Genomic DNA, 26,557 nt, shown 5'->3' with positions numbered 1-26,557 from the left:
ATTCAAAATATATTTAATGACACGAGATAATGCATTATCGTTACCACCATTTTTTAATAGAATTTTTTAGGTAATAATCTTAGTACAAGAAAAAAGTACAAAAATTTATTAAAAATACTTTATAAAAGGTATATTTATTTAAAAACACTTCCGGGCTACATCACAGAACGGTTTCGAAATGACAATTCCCTCATCAGTGCTACTTACAAGGTACATACGAGTGAAAGCCTTTTAAATGAAGTTATTATGTTACATTGTTGTAGATAATATTATGTGATGTTTGAAGTTTTATTTGATTTTACGTCATGGCAGCGCAGTACTCCTAACTATGTAGGATGCTGACCCTGAGGGAAACCTCTCTAAATGGACTCTAGATATCAATTGACTTAGTTGACACGGTTTAAAGGGTTTACCCATATATTTTTACTGGCTTAACCATGTATACCTTGTAAGCAGCAATGATGATTAAATTGTCCTTATACGGGTGTTTGGTAAGGAATGGGCCATAGCTTAACCTTAGATTCCTGAAGTTAAAATAGGTCGATTTAAGCTAACTTACCTTAGTACGAAAGTTGATAATAGGTTCGTTCCAAGACGATACATTTGTACGATCCCTTGAACCATCACGAAATCGATTGGACTGTTTTAATGCGCAGAATCGCACTTGAACGGTTTTCTTTTGATCCTGAACCGATTACCGGTACGTAACCCTCTTGGAACGTATTTGTGTACCATTTAAAGTTCGAGTTGCGCCGGAACCATTTTCAGTACGAGTACCACTAGTAGTTTGCTAGATGGTTAGAAATTATCATTTCTTTATGAAATTTATCATTTTAACTTAAAAATCTTCCTCAGAATCGATATTTGACATAACATCGCTGTCTTCTATGAAAAAGAAAATAATATATATTATCCATATTTTTAAGATTAATTTGAAAAAAAAAGAATTAATAATTATTTAAACGAAAATCAAGATTCACAGGTATTAATAGCGTGGATTGTGGATTATTCTATTATTGAATCATCAGCTGATCTATAGCAGTGCCCAGTAAAAATGAAAACAATCCTAACTGCGCAAGTCAGTACAAATAGTTTCTGCTTGAAGGCATGTATCAAAAGTACCGTTCAGCTACCAATTTCGAAGCGGTACATGGATCTCTTGGAACAACACAGTGTACGATACGAATCATCCTTCATGTTCGCTTGGAACGCATTTTTTATAATGCGCATGACGAGGGCAGTACGAAGGACAGTTTTCATGTCACTTGAAACGCGCCTAATAACCGAAATACAGGGTGTCAAAGTTAAACTTTTATTTTATTTATTTTTTAATATTTCCTGACAGGCATGAGCTACTAACACGACATTTGGTAAGTGGAGGTTTTTTGGGACGAGAAACCTAAATTACACACCAAAAATTATATATTTCCCAGAGAGCGCCACATACGTCTTTCAGCGCTCATTTAATACGTTCCATTTTTTTTATCTCCCCCACTCTACATAATGTTGAGATCAAAACTTTGATTCCCCTATTATTTTTACTTAAAAAAGGTATACTACATTATCTCACTAAACTCAACAGTTTTCGAGATAAACGCATTTTAAATCTATGATGCAAAATTCAATTTTTTGAATTTAATTATAGTTACTAAAAACCATTTGACATATCCTTGTCATACTTGGCAGCATGTGTAGGTACTATACACCCTACTATATTAAAGACTTTATAGTCAAAGTTGGCCTAAGATGGTTGATTGAGGTTTTGGTAGGGTTTCACCATGTTCCCATAGGCAATATCCTGTAACATCGGCGTTTAGCCTGTTGAATATTATTTTTAAATAATGTAAATCGAATTTTAAATTCAACCATTGTTTGGTTCTGGGGCTATTTAGCAAGTATGCACATTCACTGATGATGGACCGATAGGTCTGAAAACGTTCTGAATTGGACATATTTTATTCAATCCATTGGGATTTTTAAGTTTTAATAAATATACCAATTTACATAGAAGTGGTTTTACTTCTTGTTAGAGTTTTTTAACTACATGGTATACAGCCAACCTAGGGAACTTCCCTTTTAGTTTATAATTTAGTAGGGTCTACAGCACCTACACTCTCTGCTAAGTATGACACGGATATGTCAAATAGTTTTAAAATACTATTTTTTTAATAATTAATTCTTTATTTAAAACTTTAAGAACTATTATTTGTACCCGGTACTTTAAAATTATTTGACATTATTATCCTTATCATACTTGGCAGAAAGTGTAGTTGCTGTACATACTACTAAATTATGTTAAATAATCGTTTCTGGCTACTACCAGAGGCGTACGATAGAGGAAAGTGAATGGTTGACCCTTCCCAAATTCTACGCCACTGACGGAACTGCTATTTTAGCATAATTTTTAGATTCGCCAATACTTTGTATGTAAATAATGTACTCTTCATTCATAATGAGAAAGTCATTAGTTCTCAAAATATTTGAAGTTAAAAATGAAACGCCAGTCATTTTGATTAATGTATTATGCCACTTCGTTTTTAATTTCAAATATCTCGAAAACTAATGACTTTATCGCTATGGATGAAGATTATATTAAAAATGAATAACCTTTTTCAATTTCGTTGCAAAACGAAAACACAGCCGAACCATATCCTAGTCCAATCAGAGAGCGCTGCAAGCACCCCTACTTTCGAAACTTATTAGTCTCTCATCAGGAGGCACATATGCTGCTCTCCCCGATCCAACCAAAACAAACCCCAGCATGCAGTCCCGGATTGCAACGAACGAAATGGCATAGATGCCCTAGCGGCAACTGCTTGCAAAAAGACTAAGTTTTCACTCTAATGGCATATAAAACAACATAATGCTATTCTACATCCCACCAGAATGAAAACAATGGGAACCTTCTCTGGTTACACCTCCGAGGCTTCTACAATTTGCAAGCCATACGGATGCTGAGACTAAGGAAGATGAGGGAATTCTACAATTTACAATTCACGTCCCATCTGCTCAGCGCGGTAAAGTTCCAACGAGAATGGTTCCCTTCATACTCCACACAGAGTAAATGTAAATCAAAAATGAATAACCATTTTCAATTTCGTTGCAAAACGAAAACACAGCCGAACCATATCCTAGTCCAATCAGAGAGCGCTGCAAGCACCCCTACCGGTTTCGAAACTTATTAGTCTCTCATCAGGAGGCACATATGCTGCTCTCCCCGATCCAACCAAAACAAACCCCAGCATGCAGTCCCGGATTGCAACGAACGAAATGGCATAGATGCCCTAGCGGCAACTGCTTGCAAAAAGACTAAGTTTTCACTCTAATGGCATATAAAACAACATAATGCTATTCTACATCCCACCAGAATGAAAACAATGGGAACCTTCTCTGGTTACACCTCCGAGGCTTCTACAATTTGCAAGCCATACGGATGCTGCGACTAAGGAAGATGAGGGAATTCTACAATTTACAATTCACGTCCCATCTGCTCAGCGCGGTAAAGTTCCAACGAGAATGGTTCCCTTCATACTCCACACAGAGTAAATGTAAATCAAAAATGAATAACCATTTTCAATTTCGTTGCAAAACGAAAACACAGCCGAACCATATCCTAGTCCAATCAGAGAGCGCTGCAAGCACCCCTACCGGTTTCGAAACTTATTAGTCTCTCATCAGGAGGCACATATGCTGCTCTCCCCGATCCAACCAAAACAAACCCCAGCATGCAGTCCCGGATTGCAACGAACGAAATGGCATAGATGCCCTAGCGGCAACTGCTTGCAAAAAGACTAAGTTTTCACTCTAATGGCATATAAAACAACATAATGCTATTCTACATCCCACCAGAATGAAAACAATGGGAACCTTCTCTGGTTACACCTCCGAGGCTTCTACAATTTGCAAGCCATACGGATGCTGCGACTAAGGAAGATGAGGGAATTCTACAATTCACGTCCCATCTGCTCAGTGCGGTAAAGTTCCAACGAAGATTATATTATTTACATAGAAAGTATTGGAGAATCCAAAAATTGCACTAAAATAGTAATTCTGCCAGTGGCGTAGAATTTGCGAAGGGTCAGCCATTCACTTTCCCTCGTCGTATGCCACTGGTAGTAGCCAGAAACGTTTTTTTTTTTTATTTTTTTATTTTATTATCAGCATCAACCACTTTGGGTTATTAGCTGTACTGTCATTAATACATGGTTACTTAAATCTAATAACATTTTGGCTATTACATAAGTTCACATTTAGGTAACAATATAATTTACAAATTAAGAATTATAAAATGTTAACAGTGGTTATAGTTTGCTTAAAACATTAATGTCTTTCAAATAATTAAACAAATGTGTAAGCTTACAGTGTGATCCTAAGACTGCTTTTATATTGAGAGGTATGGAGTGTTTTTGTCTTTCATTAAGATATTTAGGACACTCTATTAATATATGTGTTACATTGATGTCGCAATTACACAGGTCACAAATAGGGCGATTTGACTTAGAGATTAGGTAGCTGTGAGTAAGTCTGCTATGCCCTATGCGTAAACGATTTAGCTTCACAAACAGCTGGCGATTTAGGTCTATCTCACACCAAGGTTCAATTGAGGGCTTTATTGTGTGTAGAGATGATTGTGAAAGATTCCATTCGTTTTCCCATTTGTTTAACACTTTTTATTTAAGGAATGGTTTGTAATCGGAAACAGGCACTAAGTTCACTAACACTGAAGACGCACTGTGTATTGCTTCTCTGGCATGGAAATCTGCTTTTTCGTTTCCTTGAAGTCCACTGTGTGATGGAACCCATATAAAGCTTACTTGCTGCATCATGTTCTTCAGTAAATGTAATTGTTCTTTTATTAAAATACTTATAGGATTACTTGTATATAACTGTTCTATCGTATGTAATGCACTGAGTGAGTCGGTAATTATGACAGATTTTGGAATTTTTTGAGTACGAATGTGAATGAGGGCTTGCAGAATTGAATATAGTTCTCCAGAGTAAATACTGCAAGTGGAAGATAATTAATCTTCCAGAAACGTTTGTTTAACATATTTTAGTAGGGTGTACAGTACCTACACTTGCTACCAAGTATGACGAGGATATGTCAAATGGTTTTTAGCAACTACGGTTAAACGCAAAAAATTGAATTTTACATCGTAGATTTAAAATGCGTTTATCTCAAAAACGGTTGAGTTTAGCGAGATGAATGTAGTATATCTTTTTTAAGTAAAAATAATAGTGGAATAAAAGTTTTGATCTCATAATTATGTATAGTGGGGGATAAAAAAATTGAATGTATTAAATGAGTGCTGAAAGACGTATGTGGCGCCCTCTGGGTTATATATAATTTTTGGTGGAGAATTTAGATTTCTCGTCCCAAAAACCCCCACTACCAAATTTCGTGTTGTTATCCCATGCCTGTCAGGCAATATTCAAAAATAAATAAAATAAAAGTTTAACTTTGACACCCTACGGTATTTCGGTTAATATCAACATTCGTACTAAGGCAAGTTAGCTTAAATCGACCTATTTTAACTTCAGAAATCTGAGGTAAGCTATGGCCCATTCTTTACCAAACAGCCTGTATAAAGGAGTTTTTAATAAATTTTTGTGATTTATTGTATACGGCCGAATACAGGAAATTAATTTTTGTGTCTGTGTTTAAAATTAATTAGCCTTGTGGATTTAAAAAAATATTTACATCATTTTATAACGACAAGAGACATTTAATCCTTTATTACTTAATAATACTTTGAGCTTTAAATTAATATTTATAACAAAATTTTCGTCTGTAATTTAAAAAATCTTGGCGTATCAATTTTAGGCATAATAATAAACATAATTATGTTTTTATTGAGTCTAAAGAGCTTCCTAAATTCTATAACAAATTTTTCTAACATTTTTTCAAATTTCTGGCCTGCAATTTGAATATTGTGTGTTTTAAAAAGCTGCTTAATAATATTTATCGTCTTTTTACGTATATTCAGCTTTTAATTGTGTTTCTAAATACAAACTGTTTCTCTAAATACAGCTAAAATGTATAGAGGGCACAGGAGTAGATGGAAGAGGAAAAAGTCATCAAAGCAGTACAAAAATTGAATCAGTCATTTTAAAAAGGGGTCATCTCCGCTTTTTTAAATTTTACAGGAGAGGTAAAAAACTTTGTATCTTTAAGACTATTAGGAAAATGATTGTTTTAAGTATTTTTTGGGTTTAATATTCACTATACAGGCTGATGAATAATTTAAAAATATTTTTTTAGGTTTGAAAAGATCTAGAAACCGCAATTTTTTTAAAAAGAGATGACCCGTTTTTAAAATGAACAGGTATGAAAAGAAAAAAATAGTCATTATAATGTGAATATTTATTACACACATTAAGTGGCTAAATACAAGCTGATGAATATTTTAAAAATATTTTTAAATTTTAAAAGACCTAGAAACCTCAATTTTTTTAAATAGAGATGACCCCTTTTTCAAATGAACAGATGATGTTCATTCTGAAAACGGGTCATCTCAAATGGGTATCTCTAGGAGATGACCCCTTTTTAAACTGAACTGGTTTGCGGGGTATGCTGTGCTTATGGTAATAACATTGAAAGTTGACCCGTTTTCATGTGGAATAGACGTCTCTATGTGTATTAAATATAAATTCAATGAAAAGTGGAAATGTCAAAAAGTGGAGATGACCCCTTTTCAAAATGGCCGATTCAATTGAAAGACAACAAAGCTCCTGGATCAGATGGCATACCTTCTGAACTTTTAAAACATGGCGCAAAAAATCTGACCTGTAGTATAAGTAGGCTAGTAGAACTGATTTGGAAGCAGGTGAAACTACCCGAAGACTGGAACGTAGGTATAATTGTCCTATTCACAAGAAAGGTTTGTGATAACTACAGAGAGGCATTACCACGTGACCTACAAAATATTGGCCCACATTCTTTACGATCGACTGTCGGGATATTGTGATTGCCTGTTGTATTAGCTATTGTATTGTATAATGGCTATTAGGTTTCCGAGGGCAGACGGGTCACTATATCTCTTTCTACTATATACCTGCTCTTCACCGAATGATTGCCGGTATAAGCAATCCCCCACTTACTGACCAACGGCTTCGGGCGGATGAGTTGGTAAGATACAGGGCACTCTTTTGTCCTGAGACTGAGAAATCGGTCTCGAAGGCGGATAAACCCTACAGAATGGTCAACAGTATAAGAATGCAGAAAGCAACGGGAAACCACTGCATTAAAGACTCGTGTAGTATCCCTATAAATCGTCATGGCTTACAGAAATGACAATCAACAAACTACTAATCATGGTTCTCGGATGCCAAGATTCGGCAGGGGAAGAAACAACAGTAACGACAGGGCTTCCCAGGTCGTTAGTCAGCGAAATCCCTGTTCACTAAATATATACAAATCCACATACAAAATCGCTACATGGAATGTAAGACGTATGTATGAAACTGGGAAACTGAGGAATATACAGAAAGAGATGATGCGACTAGATATCGATATATTAGGAATAAGCGATACAAGATGGGTCAGCTCTGGCGAACTCAATACAGACAATGGACGAATCTATTACTCTGGAAGCAGCGACACCCAACACAGATATGGAGTTGCTATGATCCTCAGTGAAAAAGTAACGAGATCAATAACAGGCTTCGTTCCGATGTCCGAAAGAATTATAATGTTGCAGTTATTGACAACCCATGGAAAAATGAACCTAATTCTGATTTATGCGCCAAATGCTGACAAAAATTAAGAAGAAATAGAAAACTTTTATAGCGAACTTCAAAAAACATTACATCTCACAGCATCTAGAGACATAAGAGTGGTCATGGGTGATTTCAATGCAAAAATTGGCGAAGGAAAATGCTACCCTAATGTAGGACCATATGGGCTTGGCGAACGAAACGACAGAGGGGATCGCCTAATAGAATTTTGCCAGGAGCATAATGTTATAGCCGCAAATACATTCTTTAAATTACCTAAGCGACGCTTTTATACATGGAAATCGCCAGCTGACAAAGACAACAAAATCGTCAGAAATCAAATTGACTACATCCTAATAAAGCACAGATATCGAAACTCAATTCAGGCAGTAAAGGCATACCAGGAGCGGACGTATCTTCTGATCACAGTCTTCTTATTGCTAGGTTTCAACTGCAACTAAAAATGGCGCAAAAAGCCGCAACAACAATAAACTTAACATACAGAAACTAAAGTCAGAAGAAACAAAAGAAAATCCGAAACACGAAATCAACACAAATCTAGACATAAACCCAGGAAATAATTGCAACTTAGAACAGCAGTGGCAACTCTTCAAAACCTCTATATTAGAGCCAAGTAAGAAAGTACTTACAACAATAAAATGTAAGAAAGAAGAATGGATGACGGAGGAAATTCTAGAGTTGATGAATGAAAGAAGAAAAAACAAAACCATCAATAAGACCCGCATAAACAGCTTCAATACCAAATAAGAAGAAAAATTAGGGATGTTAAAGAAACCTACTTCTCTGAAAAGTGTAAAGAAATAGAAGAACTGCAAAACAGATATGACAACTTCAACCTACATAAAAAAGTCAAAGAACTAGCCGGAATAGGAAATAGAAGAACCTCAAATATATTGCTCGACAAAAATGGAAATATTATAATGGAGACAGAACGAAAACTACGACGATGGAAAGAGTACATCGAGGAACTATTTCATGACCCCAGAGAAGCTAGTACATCTGTAGATAGCCAAACCGGAGATGTGGGCCCAGAGATAACCAAATCAGAGGTTAGTCAGGCAATAGACTCTATGAAAACCAATAAATCTGCTGGTCCAGATGAATTACCTAGCGAGCTGATAAAGTTGGCCAACGAGAAAAACCTGGACATAATAGTAGAACTGTTCGACGCTATCTATACTACGGGAATCATCCCTAGAGAAATGTTGACATTAGCATTTGTGTGTTTGCCAAAGAAAGTGGATGCCAAAGAATGCAGTGACTACCGAACCATAAGCTTAATGTCATATACCTTGAAAATTCTGCTGAAAATTATCCACGCCAGAATACACTCTAAACTGGAGCTGGATATTAGTGACACTCAATATGGGTTCCGCAATGGTATGGGTAAAAGAGAGGCATTATTCTCCTTCAACGTGCTGACACAGATATATGTCATGATCGACTCATGGAAATTCTGATAACTAAAAACCTAGATTAAAGAGATTTAAGACTAATAACACACCTCTATTACAATCAGCGAGCAATAGTAAGAATTGAAAAAGAAACATCTGAAGAAATGGAAATAAAGAGAGGAGTCAGGCAAGGCTGCATACTATCACCTCTATTATTTAACGCTTATTCTGAAGAGGTAATAGAAACTCTGGAAGATGAAACAGTCGGCATAAGAGTAAATGGAGTCTTAGTTAACAATATCAGATATGCAGATGATAACAATAATAATAGCCGATAGTTTGAATAGACAATGCAAAGACTCATGAGTAAAATAGTAGGGTGTAGTAGGGAGTACGGACTCTCTCTCAATATCAAAAAGACGAAGTTTATGAAAATTAGTAAAAACAACCATAATAATAACGAAATCTCGATAGTAGAGGGCCAGCAGATCGAAAGAGTAAAAAAGTACACTTACCTAGGAACACTTGTAACAGAAAATAATGACTACACTGCAGAAATCAAAGTCAGAATGGAAAAAGCACGTTCTAATTTTATGAAAATGAAAAAGGTCCTATGTAGCAAAGATTTAACATTAGCTCTTAACGTACGCCTAACAAAATGTTACGTATACAGTGTACTATACTATGGAGTGGAATCATGGACGTTCAATGTAGAGACAATGAGACGACTTAACGCCTTTGAAATGTGGACCTATAGAAGAATTATGAGGGTTTCCTGGGTAGATAGAGTTACGAACAACGAAGTACTGAGAAGAATAGGTAAAGAGAAGGAAGTTGAACTTACAATTAAAGAAAGAAATCTACAGTATCTCGAACATGTGCGAGGATAAGATAGATAAGTCTGCGACTCATAATGCAAGGAAAGATAGATGGCAGAAGAAGCATCGGAAGAAGACGAATTTCATGGCTGAAGAACCTGAGAGAATGCTTTGGATGCAGCTCAAAACAACTATTTAACATATGCCTTTAACAACTGCCTCAAAAATTAAAATAGCTATGATGATTGTCAACCTCCGTAGCGGAGATGGCACCTGAAGAAGAAGAAGAAAATGGATTAAAGAAACTTTTAACATCAAACATAGTCACAAAAAGAACTAAAATATTGATATACAGAACTCTAATCAAGCCCGTCCTCACTTACGTCAGAAACGTGGACGATAACAAAAAGTGATGACCACCTTTATACTGAGCCTAGTATTTGGTAGATCTATCAAAATAAACAGGCTGCGTTGATGCCACTAGGAAAGAATGAATGACATGGAGTGGTCGAAATACATTTATAGCCAGAGACCGGTTGGGGTGAGGAGAAGAGGCGGGCCCAAAGCACGATTTAAGGACCAGATGGAAGAGGACTTGCGAGTGTTAGGAGTACGAAATTGGAAAACCAAGGCGAAGGATAGGAAGGAATGGAAGCTGATTTTGGAACAGGCCAAGACCCACCATATAGAGCCAATGATGATGCATAGCAGAACATATGGATGCCAAAAATAATACTATATTTGTAATCTGTGACTCATATTTGGATGCAATATTCGAATTAAACGGATTAGTAGTTGAGAGATACAGGAATCATATACAAAACAGCAATGACTGAAAGCGCTTTTTTAAAAGTGAGGAATTTAGAACTAAGAGTGCTAAAAATACCGTGAACGAAACATATAACCAACTCAGAATTATTGAGTAGACTTATGAATCGTAGAGAGATATTAAAAGTATTAAATGAAGCAAATTTCTTAGTTGAAAAACATTTGGAATTGGACCCAAAGATGAAAAAGCAGGACAGTTCTTTCATGTAATTAAAGTATATGAAGCCTATAGTGATTGAAAATAAATTATAATTCTTACTTGGTACAATTAAAAGAAGTAAACATCATTAGATTGGCTCAGATTAGGTGGCTCAAGATTTGGACGATTTAAACTATATGGCCCGAAAATTAATTTTGAAGAGTATGATGGGGGGTCTAGAAGTGAATAAAAAGAAAACCGAATACTTGTGCATTTGAGGAGAACAAAAAGATCTCATATTAGGCGATATCGACGACATGACCACTGCTACGACTACAAATATCTAGGTATCAATATTTCGCACGATTGAACAATAGACAAAGCTATTAGAGAAAGTCCGTCAGCCATAAGAGAAAGTCAGTTAGAAAAGCCATCACAATGTTAAACCGTATTTTATGGGACCAATCCATATAGTCCAGGGCGCATTTGTTTTGAGATGGACGTTGAGAGGTGACTCATATTTTTTGCAGAAATTGCTTAGAATGAACTCATATAATAATAATTGAGCTATCTTCCCACTCAAAAAGATTCGAAACATTGTTTAAATAATCAAAATGTCAAAAACTGAAGGAAAAATTCGATATTTTTCTTCGTTTTTTGATTATAACTTTAAAAGTATTCGTTTCCGAGAAAAGTTGCACTGACATAAAAGATGCGTAATTAAATTTCCTACAATATAGGATTAGTTAAAAATTTTAAAAATTTTCACCCTTGTTTCAAAATAGCAATAATTGCGAAAAAAACCATAAAAAACAAGTATTCGCATTTTACGTTTTTCAACCATTTATGCTACACTTAGGAATTTCATATTTCACCCAGAAAAACTTTATGAAACAGTAAAACAACACTGTAAATTTCATTAAGATTGATTTAAAAGATTTTGCAAAATAAATTTTGCAATGCAGCTTTCGCAAAAAAATGCATTTTTTCAAAATGTTGCAGGACTGAAAATAAAGCAGATAGCAAGTTTTTTTTTTATTTGAAACTTGCAAATTTACAATCTACTCTACAAAGGAGTATTAAGTAAAACTGATAAATTATGTAATGTTTTGTAGGTGTTGCCGGCCCGTGCCGGTTCACCTTATTCACCACTGTATTCACTAACACAAGTGTCACTCACACAAGTCTTCTGGCCACTGTCTCTTGAGTTTCCGAATTGGTAATGGACGATTGGTAAGCGTGGAAATCAGCTCGTTGTTGTGATTGAAACTTCTTTTTCTATGTTTGGTCGCATGCAGTCCTATTCCTATTACGTCCTTTATAAATGGTATTTTTAAGTCCTCATGTAATGTTTGGTTTGAAATATACCAGGGTGCATTTGCAATGATTTTAAAGTTTTTGATTGGTATGTCTGCAGAATTTTGGTGTTTGATGGTTTCGTACATCCCCATAGTTCAATCCCGTAGGTCCATATAGGTTTTAGCATTATCTTGTATATTGCCAGTTTGTTTTCTATGGATAATTGTGATCTTCTACCAAGAAGCCAATTCATTTGCCTGGTTTTTAATTGGAGTTGTTGTTTTTTAGCTGTAATGTGCGCTTTCCATGTTAGTTTCTGATCAAGATGAATACCTAAATATTTGACTTCGGTCTTCATTGGGATAACTTGGTGGTTTATTGTAACATGTGGACAATTTACATGTCTGTTTGTAAATGTTATGTGAGCCGATTTTTCGTGGTTGACTTTGATTTTCCATTTTTGGAGCCAGTTTTGTAATCGATCTAAATGTGTTTGTAGCTTGTTGGAGGCCACTACTGGATCATGGTCAAGCGCAATTATTGCTCTATCATCGGCAAACGTGGCGATAGTTGTTTCGTTAGTAGTTGGTATATCAGCAGTGTATAATAAGTACAAAAATGGTCCCAAAACACTGCCTTGGGGTACTCCTGCCTTTATGAGTTGGTAGCTTCTGTTATCTTTTTCCATTTTGACATCGAAATGTCTGTTGGAAAGGTATGATTTTAGAAGTAAATCTGACTCGGCATGTTTGTTTTTAGTTTGTATAACAGCCCTTGGTGCCAAACCTTATCAAAGGCTTGCTGAATATCTAGAAATGCTGCAGTTCGGTTGTATAAAGTAGTGAGAAACACGATGGCTCTTCTTGGAAATGTTTGAGAATTTCTCCCACTATCAGATCATAACCTGGAGCTTTATGGGAGTTAATTTTCTTTATCTCTTCCATAATTTCTGATGGAGTAATTGATCTAGCAGGCGGTGATAGTTGACAGGGAGCATCTAAATAGCTGTTTATTTCTCCATCCTCGAATAAATCTACTGGTGCAAACACTTTTTCAAGGTGTTCCACAAAAACTCTTGCTTTTTCCTCATTTGATCTAGCCCATGCATTATCGTTCTGTCTTAATGGAGAAGCTGTTACGACGGGTCTTTTTATTTTTTTTTTGGTCACTCTCCACAATGAGTGATTACTGGGAGTCAGGTTTTTAATGAAATATTCAAAAGATGCATTTCTGGAATCTTGAAGTGCTGAATGTAGTCTGCGAGTCAGTCTATTGAGATTGGTTTTGTCCGCTGGGTTTCTTGTGTGCTGCCAGATTCTGCGTACCCTACGCTTCTCGGTTACCAACTTCTTAATATATCTGGGAGCATCATCTGTCTTTCTGTTATGATGTACATGTCGCCGCTTCGCAAGAACGTAGGCTTAAGTCAAAAAAGATGATTTTAGAGAAGAGGCATTTTAAAATTTTATGGATATGATTATGACCATAACTCCGAATAAGTTGTTACTTTAAAGAAATTACCTATACAATTTTGTTAGAAATATATCTAAATACAAACTGTGATAACTAGATAAATTTATAAAGTATTTTTGTTAACTCCTTTTACATTTGAGTCTTTTTTCCTCAGAAACATTTACTTCAACTTTGTTAAAACGCTTACCTAACTAAAATAGGGTCCTTATTTTAAAGAGAATTTTCACAAAAACTAATCGTAAGTATAAAATCGGTCGTCCTTGACGAGAAGTAAACACACAAATTGCTTCACATTCTGCGCTATTCTGCGGCGTAACTAACTTGGGTCTGTATTCATACGAAAATGTTAAGTATTTAACTAATTTCGCGCCAAACAAATATAGACAGTTGGTGCCACCTCTTAGCGACTATTATTATTAACGTCATAGGTCTTTATTCACGCGATAGATAGGTACTGTTATTTTTAGTAGACCTGCATTAATAAGTCAATTTCGTCAAATTTTGACTTAAGCCTACGTTCTTGCGAAGCGGCGATGTGTGGCTTTCCAGGCCGCGTTTTGCATCAGATTTGTAAAATCGTGAACTGAGATAGCAAGTTAAAAAAAATTTTACGTATAGAAGAATACTGTTTCTTTTATTTGCAGTTTGCAAAATTAAAATCGGATAACTACCACGGCGTCAGAATTTTTTTTAAATAAACATTAATCGCGCAGGACAGCGGATACGTTTGCTCTGATTGGGCATTCCAATGACCTGTCAAAAATTTCTACCAATCTTTATCTAATATATTATTTTCTTACTCTATATTTTGTTGTATTTTAATATTTTAATTCCACAAAAATCAAACTAATTTGATTATTGTTTGTGAAATATTGTTTAAACAATTTCATATATTTAAAAATGATAAACTTCTATTCTTTAAGTTAAAATATATGAACAAGAAAGTTTTTGCCAAAAAAATATTATTTCAAAGGGCAGAGTATGTGTTTTTATTTTGCAATAAACAAATTTATTTATTTATATTGAAATGTACTAAAAATTAAAATTTATCAATCATTATCAAAGGTCACTGGAATGCCCAATCAGAGCAAACGTATCCGCTGTCCTGCGCGTAGCACCAAAAATTAACGTTTATTAAAAAAAATTCCTGACGCCGTGGTAGTTAACCAATTTTAATTTTGCAAATTGCAAATAAAAGGAACAGTATTATTCTATATGTAAAAAAAATTAACTTGCTATCTGCTTTATTGTCAGTTCTGCAACATTTTGAAAAAATGCATTTTTTTTTTCGAAAGCTGGATTGCAAAATCTATTGAACCGATCTTAATGAAATTTACAGTATTATTTATCTAATTGACAAATTGAATTGATTGATTTATTATTTTATTATTTTACTGTTTCACAAAGTGTTTGTGGGTGAAATATTATGAAGGTCCTAAGTGTAGCATAAATGGTTGATAAACGTAAAATGCGAATACTTGTTTTTTTATCGTTTTTTCGCAATTATTGCTATTTTGCAATAAGGGTGACAATTTTTAAAATTTTTAACCCATTCTATGTTGTAGGAAATTTAATTACGCAACTTTTATGTCAGTGCAACTATTCTCGGAAATGAATACTTTTAAAGTTATAATCAAAAATCGAATTTTCCTTCATTTTTTGACATTTTTATTATTTAAACAATGTTCCGGACCTTTTTGAGTGGGAGGATAACTCAAATATTATTATATGAGCTATTTTCAAGCAATTTCTGCAAAAAAATATGAGTCACCTCTCAACATCCAAATGTACTAATATTTTTACAGATGCGCCCTGGTCTAATCAGCAAAGAAATAAACAGAGGAATATGGACTATAGTGAAAAGTATCACCCTATACAGCTGTGAGGTATGGCCACTGAAAGAAAGAGCACTGGCAACGCTAAGAGCAACGGAAATGTATTTTTGGAGAAGAACATCAAGAAGATCTAGAAGATACAGGATTACCAACGAACGCATTAGTGAAATAATGGGAATCAAACGAACAATCACTGATGACTTATCAACAAAACAACTTATCTGGTTCGGACATATACAAAGAATGGATTAACAACGAATACCAAAGGAAATACTAAAATGGCAACCAGAAGGAAAGAGAAAACGAGGTAGACCAAGGATAAGGTGCAGCCAAGGAGTAGACAAGGAGCTAAGAGAAAGAAACATAGAAGAGGACCTATCGAGCAAAGTGGAGATTGGAAGTCGAAAAACGGTGGAAAACGTTATAAACCGACGTGTAGTGTAGTAAACATCATTAGAAACTTTTATGTTATGAATATTGATGCCCATATTCACAAAAAAATTTTTCCTGTAAGTAAAATGGGTGTTGCATCATATCCCTAAAAATCAATAATAACGTTTTATGTTTTTTTAGATGGAAAAAATATTTAGTCATGCTTGGAAAGGAAAAAGAGGTATGAACAGCGAGTCAGAAGATCTATCAACCATCCAAGAACAGTATGTCGACGACGAACAAGGCCTCCAAAGAAAACATATCGTCGATACTACTCTTCTAATACACTTCTTTGGTCCCAAAGGTAACACCGATCTGAACTTCGAGAGTTTTAAGAGGTTCATGCTGCACCTACAAACGGAAGTACTTGAATTAGAGTTTAACGAATTTTCCAAAGGTCTTCCGACGATTTCTGAAGTCGACTTCGCTAAGATATTGCTGAGGTACACTTATTTAGACACTGACGAGTATGATATGTATCTAGATCGACTACTGGATAGAATTAAAGATACCAAAGGTATCACTTTTGAAGAATTTCATGTATTTTGTCAGTTTTTAAATAATTTAGAGGATTTTACCATTGCCATGAGGATGTATACTCTTGCTGATCACCCCATATCCAAAGGTATGTTTAATAGTATAAGGTATATAGTGCTAAGGAAGGCCTTTTACGCCCCTAGCTTGATAATTGCTCTCCATTCTTTATGGTCTTTAGTTTTCCTCCCCAATTAACACCTTTCTCTTTTCCTTTTCTACTTCATCTAACCATCTCTTTCTTGATCGACTTGTGATAGTTCTGAATCGATAGTTCTTCTAAGACGACAGACTCAGTAAAACACAGGTTAAAACAAAATAAACATATTCGATGTTATTATGTACAAATCAAAAAAAGAAATAAAAATAAAATATAATTCTATTTATCGCCGAGTCGCAGCGAAGTCCTCCCCCGGATAGACGTCTGTAAAAGAAAAGCAAAATTAACAATAATATGAAATATTGTAGTGTAAATTGTAAAACCTCAGTATATTGTAGGTTAGGTTTATTTTTTATTTAGCGTATGGCTTAAGTACATCACAGAATTTATTTAGATTTATGCATTATACAATGCATCACAAACAGATGTCCAGTTTTTTTATATATTCGATTGACCCTTCGGTTGCCATTACAAAGTCTATAGGGTCGCCTGTGTATGCTCTGCGTGGGCAGTCCTGAACAATGTGACTGATCGTCTGTCTTGCAGCGCCGCAGTCACAAGAAGGCGAGGGGAGTTTACCCCATCTGTAGAGGGAGTCGGCGCATCTTCCACAGTTTGTTCGAATTCGATTAAATGCTGCCCAAATCTTACGGGGACGTTCAAATTCGCCAGGTTTTCCTATGATGTCCGGTAGACTATGGTAATTCGGATCTGTCCTACTTTCCCAATCTTCTCTCCATCGGGTATTTAAGTCAATTGCTGCAGCGCTTGAGCAGATTGCAGAGGGGGTAACCTGGATCGGAGACGGTTTCCAAGAATATCGGGGATGTCGTTGTGGATTAGAAGCTGGCGACTGTCCATTATTTTGTTATATTCTTTAACCAATGCATGTTCGCGGCGTAGGTTGGGTGGTGCTATATTACTAAGGGTAGGTAGCCACATTGTAGGGGTGGGCTTAATTGTGCCTGTTATCATATGCATAGCACGGTTTAGTTGGGTATCGACCAGATGGGTATGCCTGCTATTTAGCCACACTGGTGCACAGTATTCTGCCACCGGATATATCAGGCCAAGAGCAGAGGATCTTAAAGTTGATGCTGTGGACCCCCATGTAGTGCCGCAGAGTTTCTGTATTATATTGTTGCGTGTTTTCAATTTTGCTGCTGTTTTCGTAGGTGTTCTCTGAATGTAAGCGTTCTGTCTAGAGTAACCCCAAGGTATTTCGGGTATTTATTGTGTTTTAACAGCTTGTTATTAAAATACACTCGTAATTCTCTGTTTACCAGCTTGTTGTTGAGATGAAAAGCTGATACTTCAGTTTTTGTAGTACTTGGTTGTAGTCTCCATTTCTTAAGGTATTCGCTGAGGATGAATAAGTCATTCGTGAGAGTGATTTCTGTAGTTTCAAAAGATTGGTGGCTTGTTGCAAGGGTCCAGTCGTCAGCATATCCAAACTTCCGAGATTCGGTTTCAGGCATGTCAGCAATATAGAGGCTGAAAAGTAAAGGGGCAAGGACAGAACCCTGTGGAAGACCATTGTTAAGTTTCATCTGTCTTCTCGTCTCCTTTCCCATTATAACCTGGAAGGCTCTGTTTGTCAGCATGTTGTCAATGAGGTTAATTATCTTTCTGCAGGGGATAATACGGGCCAGTTTATATATTAATCCCTATCTCCAAACAGTATCATATGCTGCTCTTAGATCTATAAATACTGTAGCTGTCTTTCGTTTCTTTTGAAAACTAGCTTCTATAAAAGTTGTTAATGACATCACTTGGTCCGTACAGCTTCGATGAGGGCGGAAGCCAGCTTGTTCAATGGGGACATTTTCTAGTATCCTGTGACTAATTCTGTTAAGGAGAAGCTTTTCTAATAGTTTATATACCGTGCTGAGTAGAGCTATGGGGCGGTAGTTTTCTGGCTTATCGTTTGATTTGCCCGGTGTCGGAATTGCAATTATCTTTGTTCGCTTAAGTGAGAAAGGAATGTTACCTGACTGAAGTATATCATTAAAGAACATTGCAAGCCACTGTTTTGTGTATGCACCACTGTGTATCAAGAACTCTGGATGGATACCATCAAACCCAGGTGCTTTACCTGATTTCATTTCTTTCAGCGCATGTGTGATTTCAGAAATAAGTATTCTTGCTGAATATTCGGAGTTCATTCTGTTCATTTGTTTTAATGCCCTTAAGTCTCTTTTCACGTTGGTAGTATGTGTTCGATCTCGTGGAGCTCTGGATAGAGATACTATATGGTAGGCAACCTTGTTAGGAGACATTTTAGACTCTCTGGATTCCAACTGGTTAGCTCCTCCAATTTTCCGCAACAGGGACCATGCCTACCGGCTTGATTTTTTGAAGTGAAGGTTTTCGACAGTCTTTATCCATTTTTGGCGTCTAGCTGTATCGATGTTGTGTAAAAGCTCGTCGGCTATTTCTCGGTCACCACTTTCGAGAAACTTCGCGTATAAGTCTTCACATGTTTCAGTCCATCCGGGCACATATTCTTTGCGATACCCCCTAGGGATGGTTTCCTTGGCAGCGCTTATTACTGCACCCACAAACCTCTCATAATGTTTGCTGGTTGGAGGGACCCAGCTCAAGGTCCGGTCTAGTTGTTCAGAGAACTTCTTCCAGTTTGCTTTTCTAAGATTCCACCTGGGTCGAGGATATGATCTAATTATTAGAATTGATATTCCGATGGTGATAAGCACAGGACGATGTTGAGTATGTGGGAAGTCTGCAAGGACACTTCTCGCAGTTGTTAGTGGTCTGTCATTGGTATCTTTTGAGACAAAACATAGGTCTGGGTTATATTCTTTTCTCCATGCAGCTGATTTAAATGTTCCTCTGTCTTTGGCATCAAAAACTAGATATGTATGTGTTTTGCTCTTTGGACCTTTCTACTAGTTCCTCCTCATTTTCATCATTCGTGGTGTACTTCCACATTTCGTGGTGGCTGTTGAAGTCGCCGATGTATATAGTAGGATGTGAATGAGTCTTTAGCACTTCTGGGTTCCATGTAGTGGCTGGAGGTTTGTATATGTTCACCACGGTAATCTCTCCAATTTTGGTGACTACTTCATGTATATTATTTTCATTGGAAGCAGAAAGCAGGAAACCATTTTCTATATTGCAGCGAATGTAGGTTGCGACGCCGTAATGTTTATCATAAGTGGCTCCCAGTAAATCGTAGCCAGGTATCTTTCCCCTTAAATCAAGCTGGACTTTGTCTTCAGTATGGGTCTCTTGTAGGTTAGGTGAAGTGAAAGTTTGCAAAACAGTCACGCGATTAAAATATATGAATTTATCGGGAGCTCGCTCGCTACGCTTGCCACCGTTTAATTATGAGCCTCAAATTACCTCACCACGGTACACTTTGCTGCTCAAGTTGGCCTGCCTTATCTTGCGAGATCACGTCACAACAGTGACTCGGTACTCAGGTCGGCCTGCCTAGCTCACCTCGCTTAGCTGGTAGTGGAGCCCAGAGCTGTCGCTTCAAGACTGGCGGATCTCTGCTTGTGACCTCCTTAAATATCCCTCTGCCTGTGTTGTTTCGGAGAAGTGGAACTGAGTGGGGCACCTGCGCGATTTGTGAAACTCGCACGGTTCTAGGGTTAATGCGTGTTCGAGGCTTATCATTACAGACTTACTCTTCTTTTGTGACCCATCTTTGTATTTATTAATATTATTGGTATTCTTTCTTCTTTCATTCTTTCTTAATCTCCTAACTATCTCAATCTTGGTGCTTTTACTACTTTTGATATCGCAGGCTCTTTAAAAGGACTTATGATCTGATCATTGGTTCTTTTTATATATTCTTCTAGTTCCATGACTGTTATCGATCGTTGGATATCATGTTGGCTATCATATTCGCTATCCTGACTTTATTGACAGCAGCTCTGAATAATGATGTAGTCGATTTTCCATACCATTCCCGTAGATTTTTCAGCCATGATGTTCGTCTTCTCTCAGGACCACGTTTACCTTGGATCTTTCCCTGAATGATCAGATGTAAAAGATCATATTTTTCAGGTTGTCTCATAATGTGATCGAAGTATTCCAGCTTGAGTCTCTTATCTTGACCAGTTGTGTTGTGTGGTTCAGCCGTCTAAGGACTTCCTCATTTTTAACTCGTCGACCCAGCTTACTTTTAGTAGTCGTCTGTATACCCATATCTCAAAGGCTGTCTAGCGTTTAAGCATAGCCTCAGTCAGAGTCCACGCTTCTACTCCATACAGTAGGACAGGAAAGATAATATTTAATACCTCCAAAATACCTCCTCTTTAATACCTCCAAAAATCTTTCTCAATATTTTCTTTTCCCATATATTTACTTTTTCTTTTTGTGTTTAGTTTAGCACTCATGTTTCGCTTGCATAGAGGACTGTCAGTCTCAAAGCTATTTTGTATACATATATTTTGGCTTGTCTCCACACGTTTTACTTATTTATTATTTTATTAGAGGATAAGGTATTCCCTTATTTAGAGAAAGGGTCACGTTATTAAGGTATTTGATTCAATATTTGCCAAAATAAAAAATAATATTGTCAAATTCCATATATCTAAATCATAAAAAATGAAACAAAGTCATATGAGCTGAACCAAAGATAAAAATATAGTAAGGATGTATAAAATTGTAATCACAATTTGTTTTTCTTAAAAACAATCAGTTAATAAATAGATAATAGAAACTGCTTGGCAACGCAAGCAAAGTGCTGCTTGACAACGCATGACATATGGATGTCAAACCTGGACCCCAACCAAGGCAAATATGAATAAACTAGCCACAACATAAAGAGCAATGTTAGGTATACGACTGTCAGATAAAAAGAGAAACGACTGGTTAATATCAAAAACAAAAATCGAGGACATAACAACAAAAATTACCAAACTTAAATGGAACTTCGCAGGCACACTGCTAGACAAAAAGACCAACGTTGGAATGCAACAATACAACATTGAAGACCTTACGAAATTAAACGACCAAGAGGAAAACCATAGATGAGATGGGTTGAAGATATTCAAAGAATAACTGGAACAAATGGAAATATGTTGCTCAGGATAGAATCCGATAGGAAAGAATTGGGAGAGGCCTATGTCCAAACATGGAAGATAGAAGGCTAAGAAGAAGAAGAAGACGTTTTAAGTCTGATTTTATTTCTCTTATTTCCTGTAGTAGTAAATGTAATTTAACTTCTTGTTGTTCTTCTCTTTTATTAGTTATTGGTGTACCTTTGGACCTTTTAAGCACATTTTCTTCTTTTTTTTTGTTTACTTCCGTTGTAGGAGTACTCTTCTGAGTCCGACTGCATTGTAAAATATTCCTAAATCTTTGTATTAACAGTTCTTTGTACATTGTGCCTTTACATACACCACGTTAAGAGCCACGTCCAGGTCGACACTTCAGAGACCAGACTCTCCTCAGTGTTACATTTCACACACCATCATGTAGGGTATTCATTTGAATTACTGTTTAAGTTGCACAATCATCTTTTTGAACATTTGATTTAATTTGACACATTCTGGCACTTCTTGTACATCATATTCGTATAACTAGATGTTTTTTGTTGCTTAATTGATTATTTTGGTCCACATACACCAGGGAAATAAGGCAAAAATATACCATGTTCGGGACACTTGAGCAGCCAGGTTGCAAATGGGTTTTTTGAGTACTATATACCTAATACATTATAAATACAAAAATGCCCGTCACAGTTTGGACGAGAAATTTAGTTATTAACAAATAAGGGTCAAAAATGAGAGTTTTTTCGTTTAAATCGCTACAGGTAAAAATAGGGTAATTAAATGTCTTATTTATATTTTTCTTTTAGTAGATGAGCCAAGGTTTAAAATAGCGTTTTTTGAATTTTGGTCCGATTATTTGTTGCTTCGGATATTGCAAAATAAAACTAAAATTTCGAAAATAAAAAATTTGCTATAACTTTTGCGAAAATGAATTTAGGACTTTCATATTGCATGAAAAGTTGAGTCAAACAGTCCATACAATGCACAAAAAATTTTAAGACGATGCGTCAATTAGTTTAAATTTTATTCAATTTGTTTATCCCGAAGAGCTTTTTTTCGCAATGTTATTGTTCAGAAAATAATAATGATACAGCAATTCTGTGAAAACAACATGAAAGAAGAATAGTCATATTTTCAATGCATTTTAAAAAATCATTAAAAAGTCATTTTTACCACTCAGAAAACATTTTACTAAAATAGAGTCATTTTTGGCTTATAAACAATTTGAAAAACTTTGTTAATATTGACTGTAGGTAGGCTAAAACTACAATTTGAAATTTGAAACCACTGGAATTTGAAAAAGTGGTATTTTTATACGAATTTTTAAAGAAAATCTTTTCGCCTAGGTTAATTATGGTCAAAGTTAGCCACTTTTTTTATTTAATTGACGGCTACTTTGTTTATAAAACAATTAAGCAACCTAACTAGAGCCATTTGAAGTTGAAGATATGTATATAGGTTATGTGTAAAAGTTTGAGCTAACTTTGAACCTCAACAGAGTGGTTAATAAAGCTTTAAAAATGGCGTCCGAACGGAATTATTTCGTGGACGGTGGAGGGGAATTACTAAAATACGTGCACTCAAAAAATGAAACTGATTCTGCAAATATATGCTGCGATTAATATCGCTGGAACTTGTTGATGGATTTTAATCATAATTTTTTTAATTTGTATGTACTCTTAGTCTTAAAGAGTACGTTATGTACACACAACCCCACCTAACATTACAAAATGTTAGGGGGAACTCCCCTTATCACTCAGGGATATGAAAAATAGATTACGACCGATTCTAAGACCTACCGAATATACATATATAATTTCATAAAAATCGGTCAAGCGGTCTTGGAGGAGTATGGAAACTAACACTGTGACAGGAGAATTTTATAGATGTAAATATATAGATGGCTATTAACAAATAGGGGTTGGTGATAGAAGAGTGAAAATTAAGGGTTGTATGTATTTTTTAATTCTAAATCATATAAAATTAAGGTAGATAATTTTGTCCAAAAAAATAAAAAAAATGTCAGGGGAGCAACCCCCCTTATAACTTATGGGTATAAAAAATAAATTAAAACCTCTTCAACGTCCTACAGGATAAACGTGTAAAATTTTATAAAAATCGGCAAAGCCGTCTCGGAGTAGTATGGTAACTAACACTGTTACAAGAGAATTTGATGTATATAGAAGTAACTGCGAATTAAATAATAAAAGTGGCTAACTTTGAACCTAATTAACCTAGGCAAAAAGTTTTTTTTCTGAAAATTCGTATAAAAATACCAGCTTTTGAAATCCTAAAGTAGATTTACTCTATAGTCAATATTAACAAAGCTATTCAAATTGTTTAGAAGCCAAAAATGACTCTATTTTACTAAACTTTTTTCGGAGTGATAAAAACAACTTTTTAATGATTTTTTTCAATATTTTAAAAATATAACTATTATTCTTGCATGTCGTTTCCACAGAATTGCTATGTCATTATTATTTTCTGAACAATAACATTGCGAAAAAAAGCTCTTTGTGATAAACAAATTGAATAAAATTTAAACTAATTGACGAATCGTCTTAACTTTTTTGTGCATTATATGGAATGTTTGACTTAACTTTTCGTGCAATATGAAAGTCTTAAGGCCATTTTCGCAAAAGTTATAGCACATTTTTTATTTTTGAAATTTTAGTATTATTTTGCACTTTCCGAAACAAAAAAGGATCGGACCAAAATTCAAAAAGTGCCATTTTAAACCTTGGCTCATCTACAAAAAGAAGAATATTATAAATAAGATATTTAATTACCCTATTTTTACCTGTAGCGATTTAAACTAAAAAACTGCCATTTTTGACCCTTATTTGTTAATAACCAAGTTTCTCGTCCTAACTGTGACAGGCATTTTTGTATTTATAATTTATTAGGTATATAGTACCCAAAAAATCCATTTGCAACCTGGCTGCTCAAGTGTCCCGACAAAAAACTTATTTCTCTGGACTAACATTCGTGGTCAGCCATTCGCTTGAGTCCATCTTGTTTGAGGTCTGCCTCTACTTCTTTTGATTGCCCTTCGTCGCCATTCGAGAATTCGCTTCGTCCAACGGTTGTTTTCCATTCTTCCTATGTGTCCTGCCCAGTTCCATTTTAACATGGAAATCTTCTGGACAGAGGCGTGCGGTCCATGGAAGCGGGGGAAGCGCCGCTTCCCTATTTATTCGTCGATATAAGAAAATATATTATTAATTAATATTTAATAATAAAATTTCTTTCCCTAATCCAAATAATCTACATATTACCTAGCCAATAGGCATTGAAAAATATTAAAAATTAATTGCGTACGAACGAACTCAATATGCACACAATTCAACTATTTGGTCCACTCCTGGCAGAAGCGCATCTCAAAATCGCCGCTTGTCATGCAGTTGTCCCTTTTGAAATTGGTCAGGGTTCAATGATCACACCCACTAGTCGCGCGAATTTTGGTATGCCATGGAAGCGCTCGTCGTATCGCCTTCCCGAAAGTGAGATGCTCCGACTGTTACTGCTGCTAAGGGGTGCTTAGGTATTACATACATTCGCTTAAAGAATATTTCGATTTAAATTTTTTGCAGAGATATTTCCTTTTACTGATCTTTTATTTGACATTTTACAGAAATCAAATGGTATTGCATTTTGTATAAGACAAATTGATGACTTTATTAATACGATAATTAAAAAACGAGAGCAGTTTAAAAATATTTGGGATAAAACTGAACATATGGGGTTTGAACATGAAAGAAAAATAATGAAGATTGATAATTTCGGAGACAGAGAGACAGAGAAAACAGAGGAAACAAAGAGATCTTTTGATAATATTCTACAACAAATGAATTCTAGCTTTCAAAATTTTAAGGATTTAAAATTTGTAGAATTATATATATTATATAATCTTAATATTTCTAATTGTAATTCATCAAAATTTCCCACAGAGGAATTTATGTCATTACGATTAAATAATGAAAATTTTTTGATATCCCAGCTTTGCATTCTCAGTTAAGTATCATTTATGAAACAACTGACATGAATGATAAAGAAATACCCAGAAATCTGGGATTTCTTTATAACTACTGGTTTAAACAAGTCGCTGTGTGAAGTGGTCAAGTTGTGTGAATTAGTACTACTAACTATCCCAGCCACAAGTGCATCAGTTGAACGAAGTTTTGCAGTATTAAGATGCATTAAAAGTTTCAAATTAAGAGTTTAAAAGAAATTCAACAAGCGAAGACAGACTTTGAAAGTTAGCCCTATTATCCATTAAAAAAGACTGCATTCAACATTATCAGAAGTTGATAGGAGAATAGACCTCGAGTATAAATAAGTGTCATTTTAGTGAAAGTTGTGTGTTGTGGAAAATGCCTCGGAGTATATTTTTTTTTAAATAGGATTCTTCTTTAGAAAACCAAGCCCGGCGCGAGGACTCAAGGCCCGAGCTAGCAATACAGATCAATGATAGGTCACTAGTCACTAGAAATAGCGGGAATAGAGTGCCTCACTCATTCACGCTTCACGGATTTAGTGTGTGAGTCCTTGTACGCAGGACGTCTCACATAATTAAGTACTTTGCTGATAGAGAGCCCCTGCGCATCAGAGTGTTATCAGGTGGAAAGTTGCTCGACCCTCGACCCTTAAGAAAATATTTTTATATCCTTATTGAATCGCTTCCCCTTTCGAAAAAGTCACCGCACGCCACTGCTTCTGGATCATATCTGTTACCTTTGATCGTCTTCTATCTTCATTGGATTTGCGATCATTGGGCTTAATGTTGAGCACTCTCCGTTCCATGACTCTCGGAGTCACTTGAAGTTTGTGGACTACGCTGTTGTTAAAAGCCTATATTTCAGTTCCATATTCCAAAGGTAC

The 26,557-nt window shown here is 35.6% G+C and overlaps 1 protein-coding gene across 2 annotated transcripts in view; it reads left to right on the top strand.

Moving 5' to 3' along the window:
* The window catches only part of LOC126893174 (calcium uptake protein 3, mitochondrial), an 88,557-nt gene that overhangs the window by 31,735 nt on the left and 30,265 nt on the right, over window positions 1-26,557 (top strand). For both annotated transcript variants that reach the window (XM_050663128.1, XM_050663129.1), the window contains one exon: window positions 16,097-16,580. In XM_050663128.1, coding sequence (XP_050519085.1) covers window positions 16,097-16,580 — 484 coding nt within the window. The remainder of the gene's footprint in view (window positions 1-16,096; window positions 16,581-26,557) is intronic.

Source organism: Diabrotica virgifera, chromosome 10 (genome assembly GCF_917563875.1).
Source record: "Diabrotica virgifera virgifera chromosome 10, PGI_DIABVI_V3a".
NCBI lineage: Eukaryota > Metazoa > Arthropoda > Insecta > Coleoptera > Chrysomelidae > Diabrotica > Diabrotica virgifera.
The sequence above is the reverse complement of the archived record's forward strand: the minus strand, read 5'-3'. Positions and strand labels throughout refer to the sequence as shown.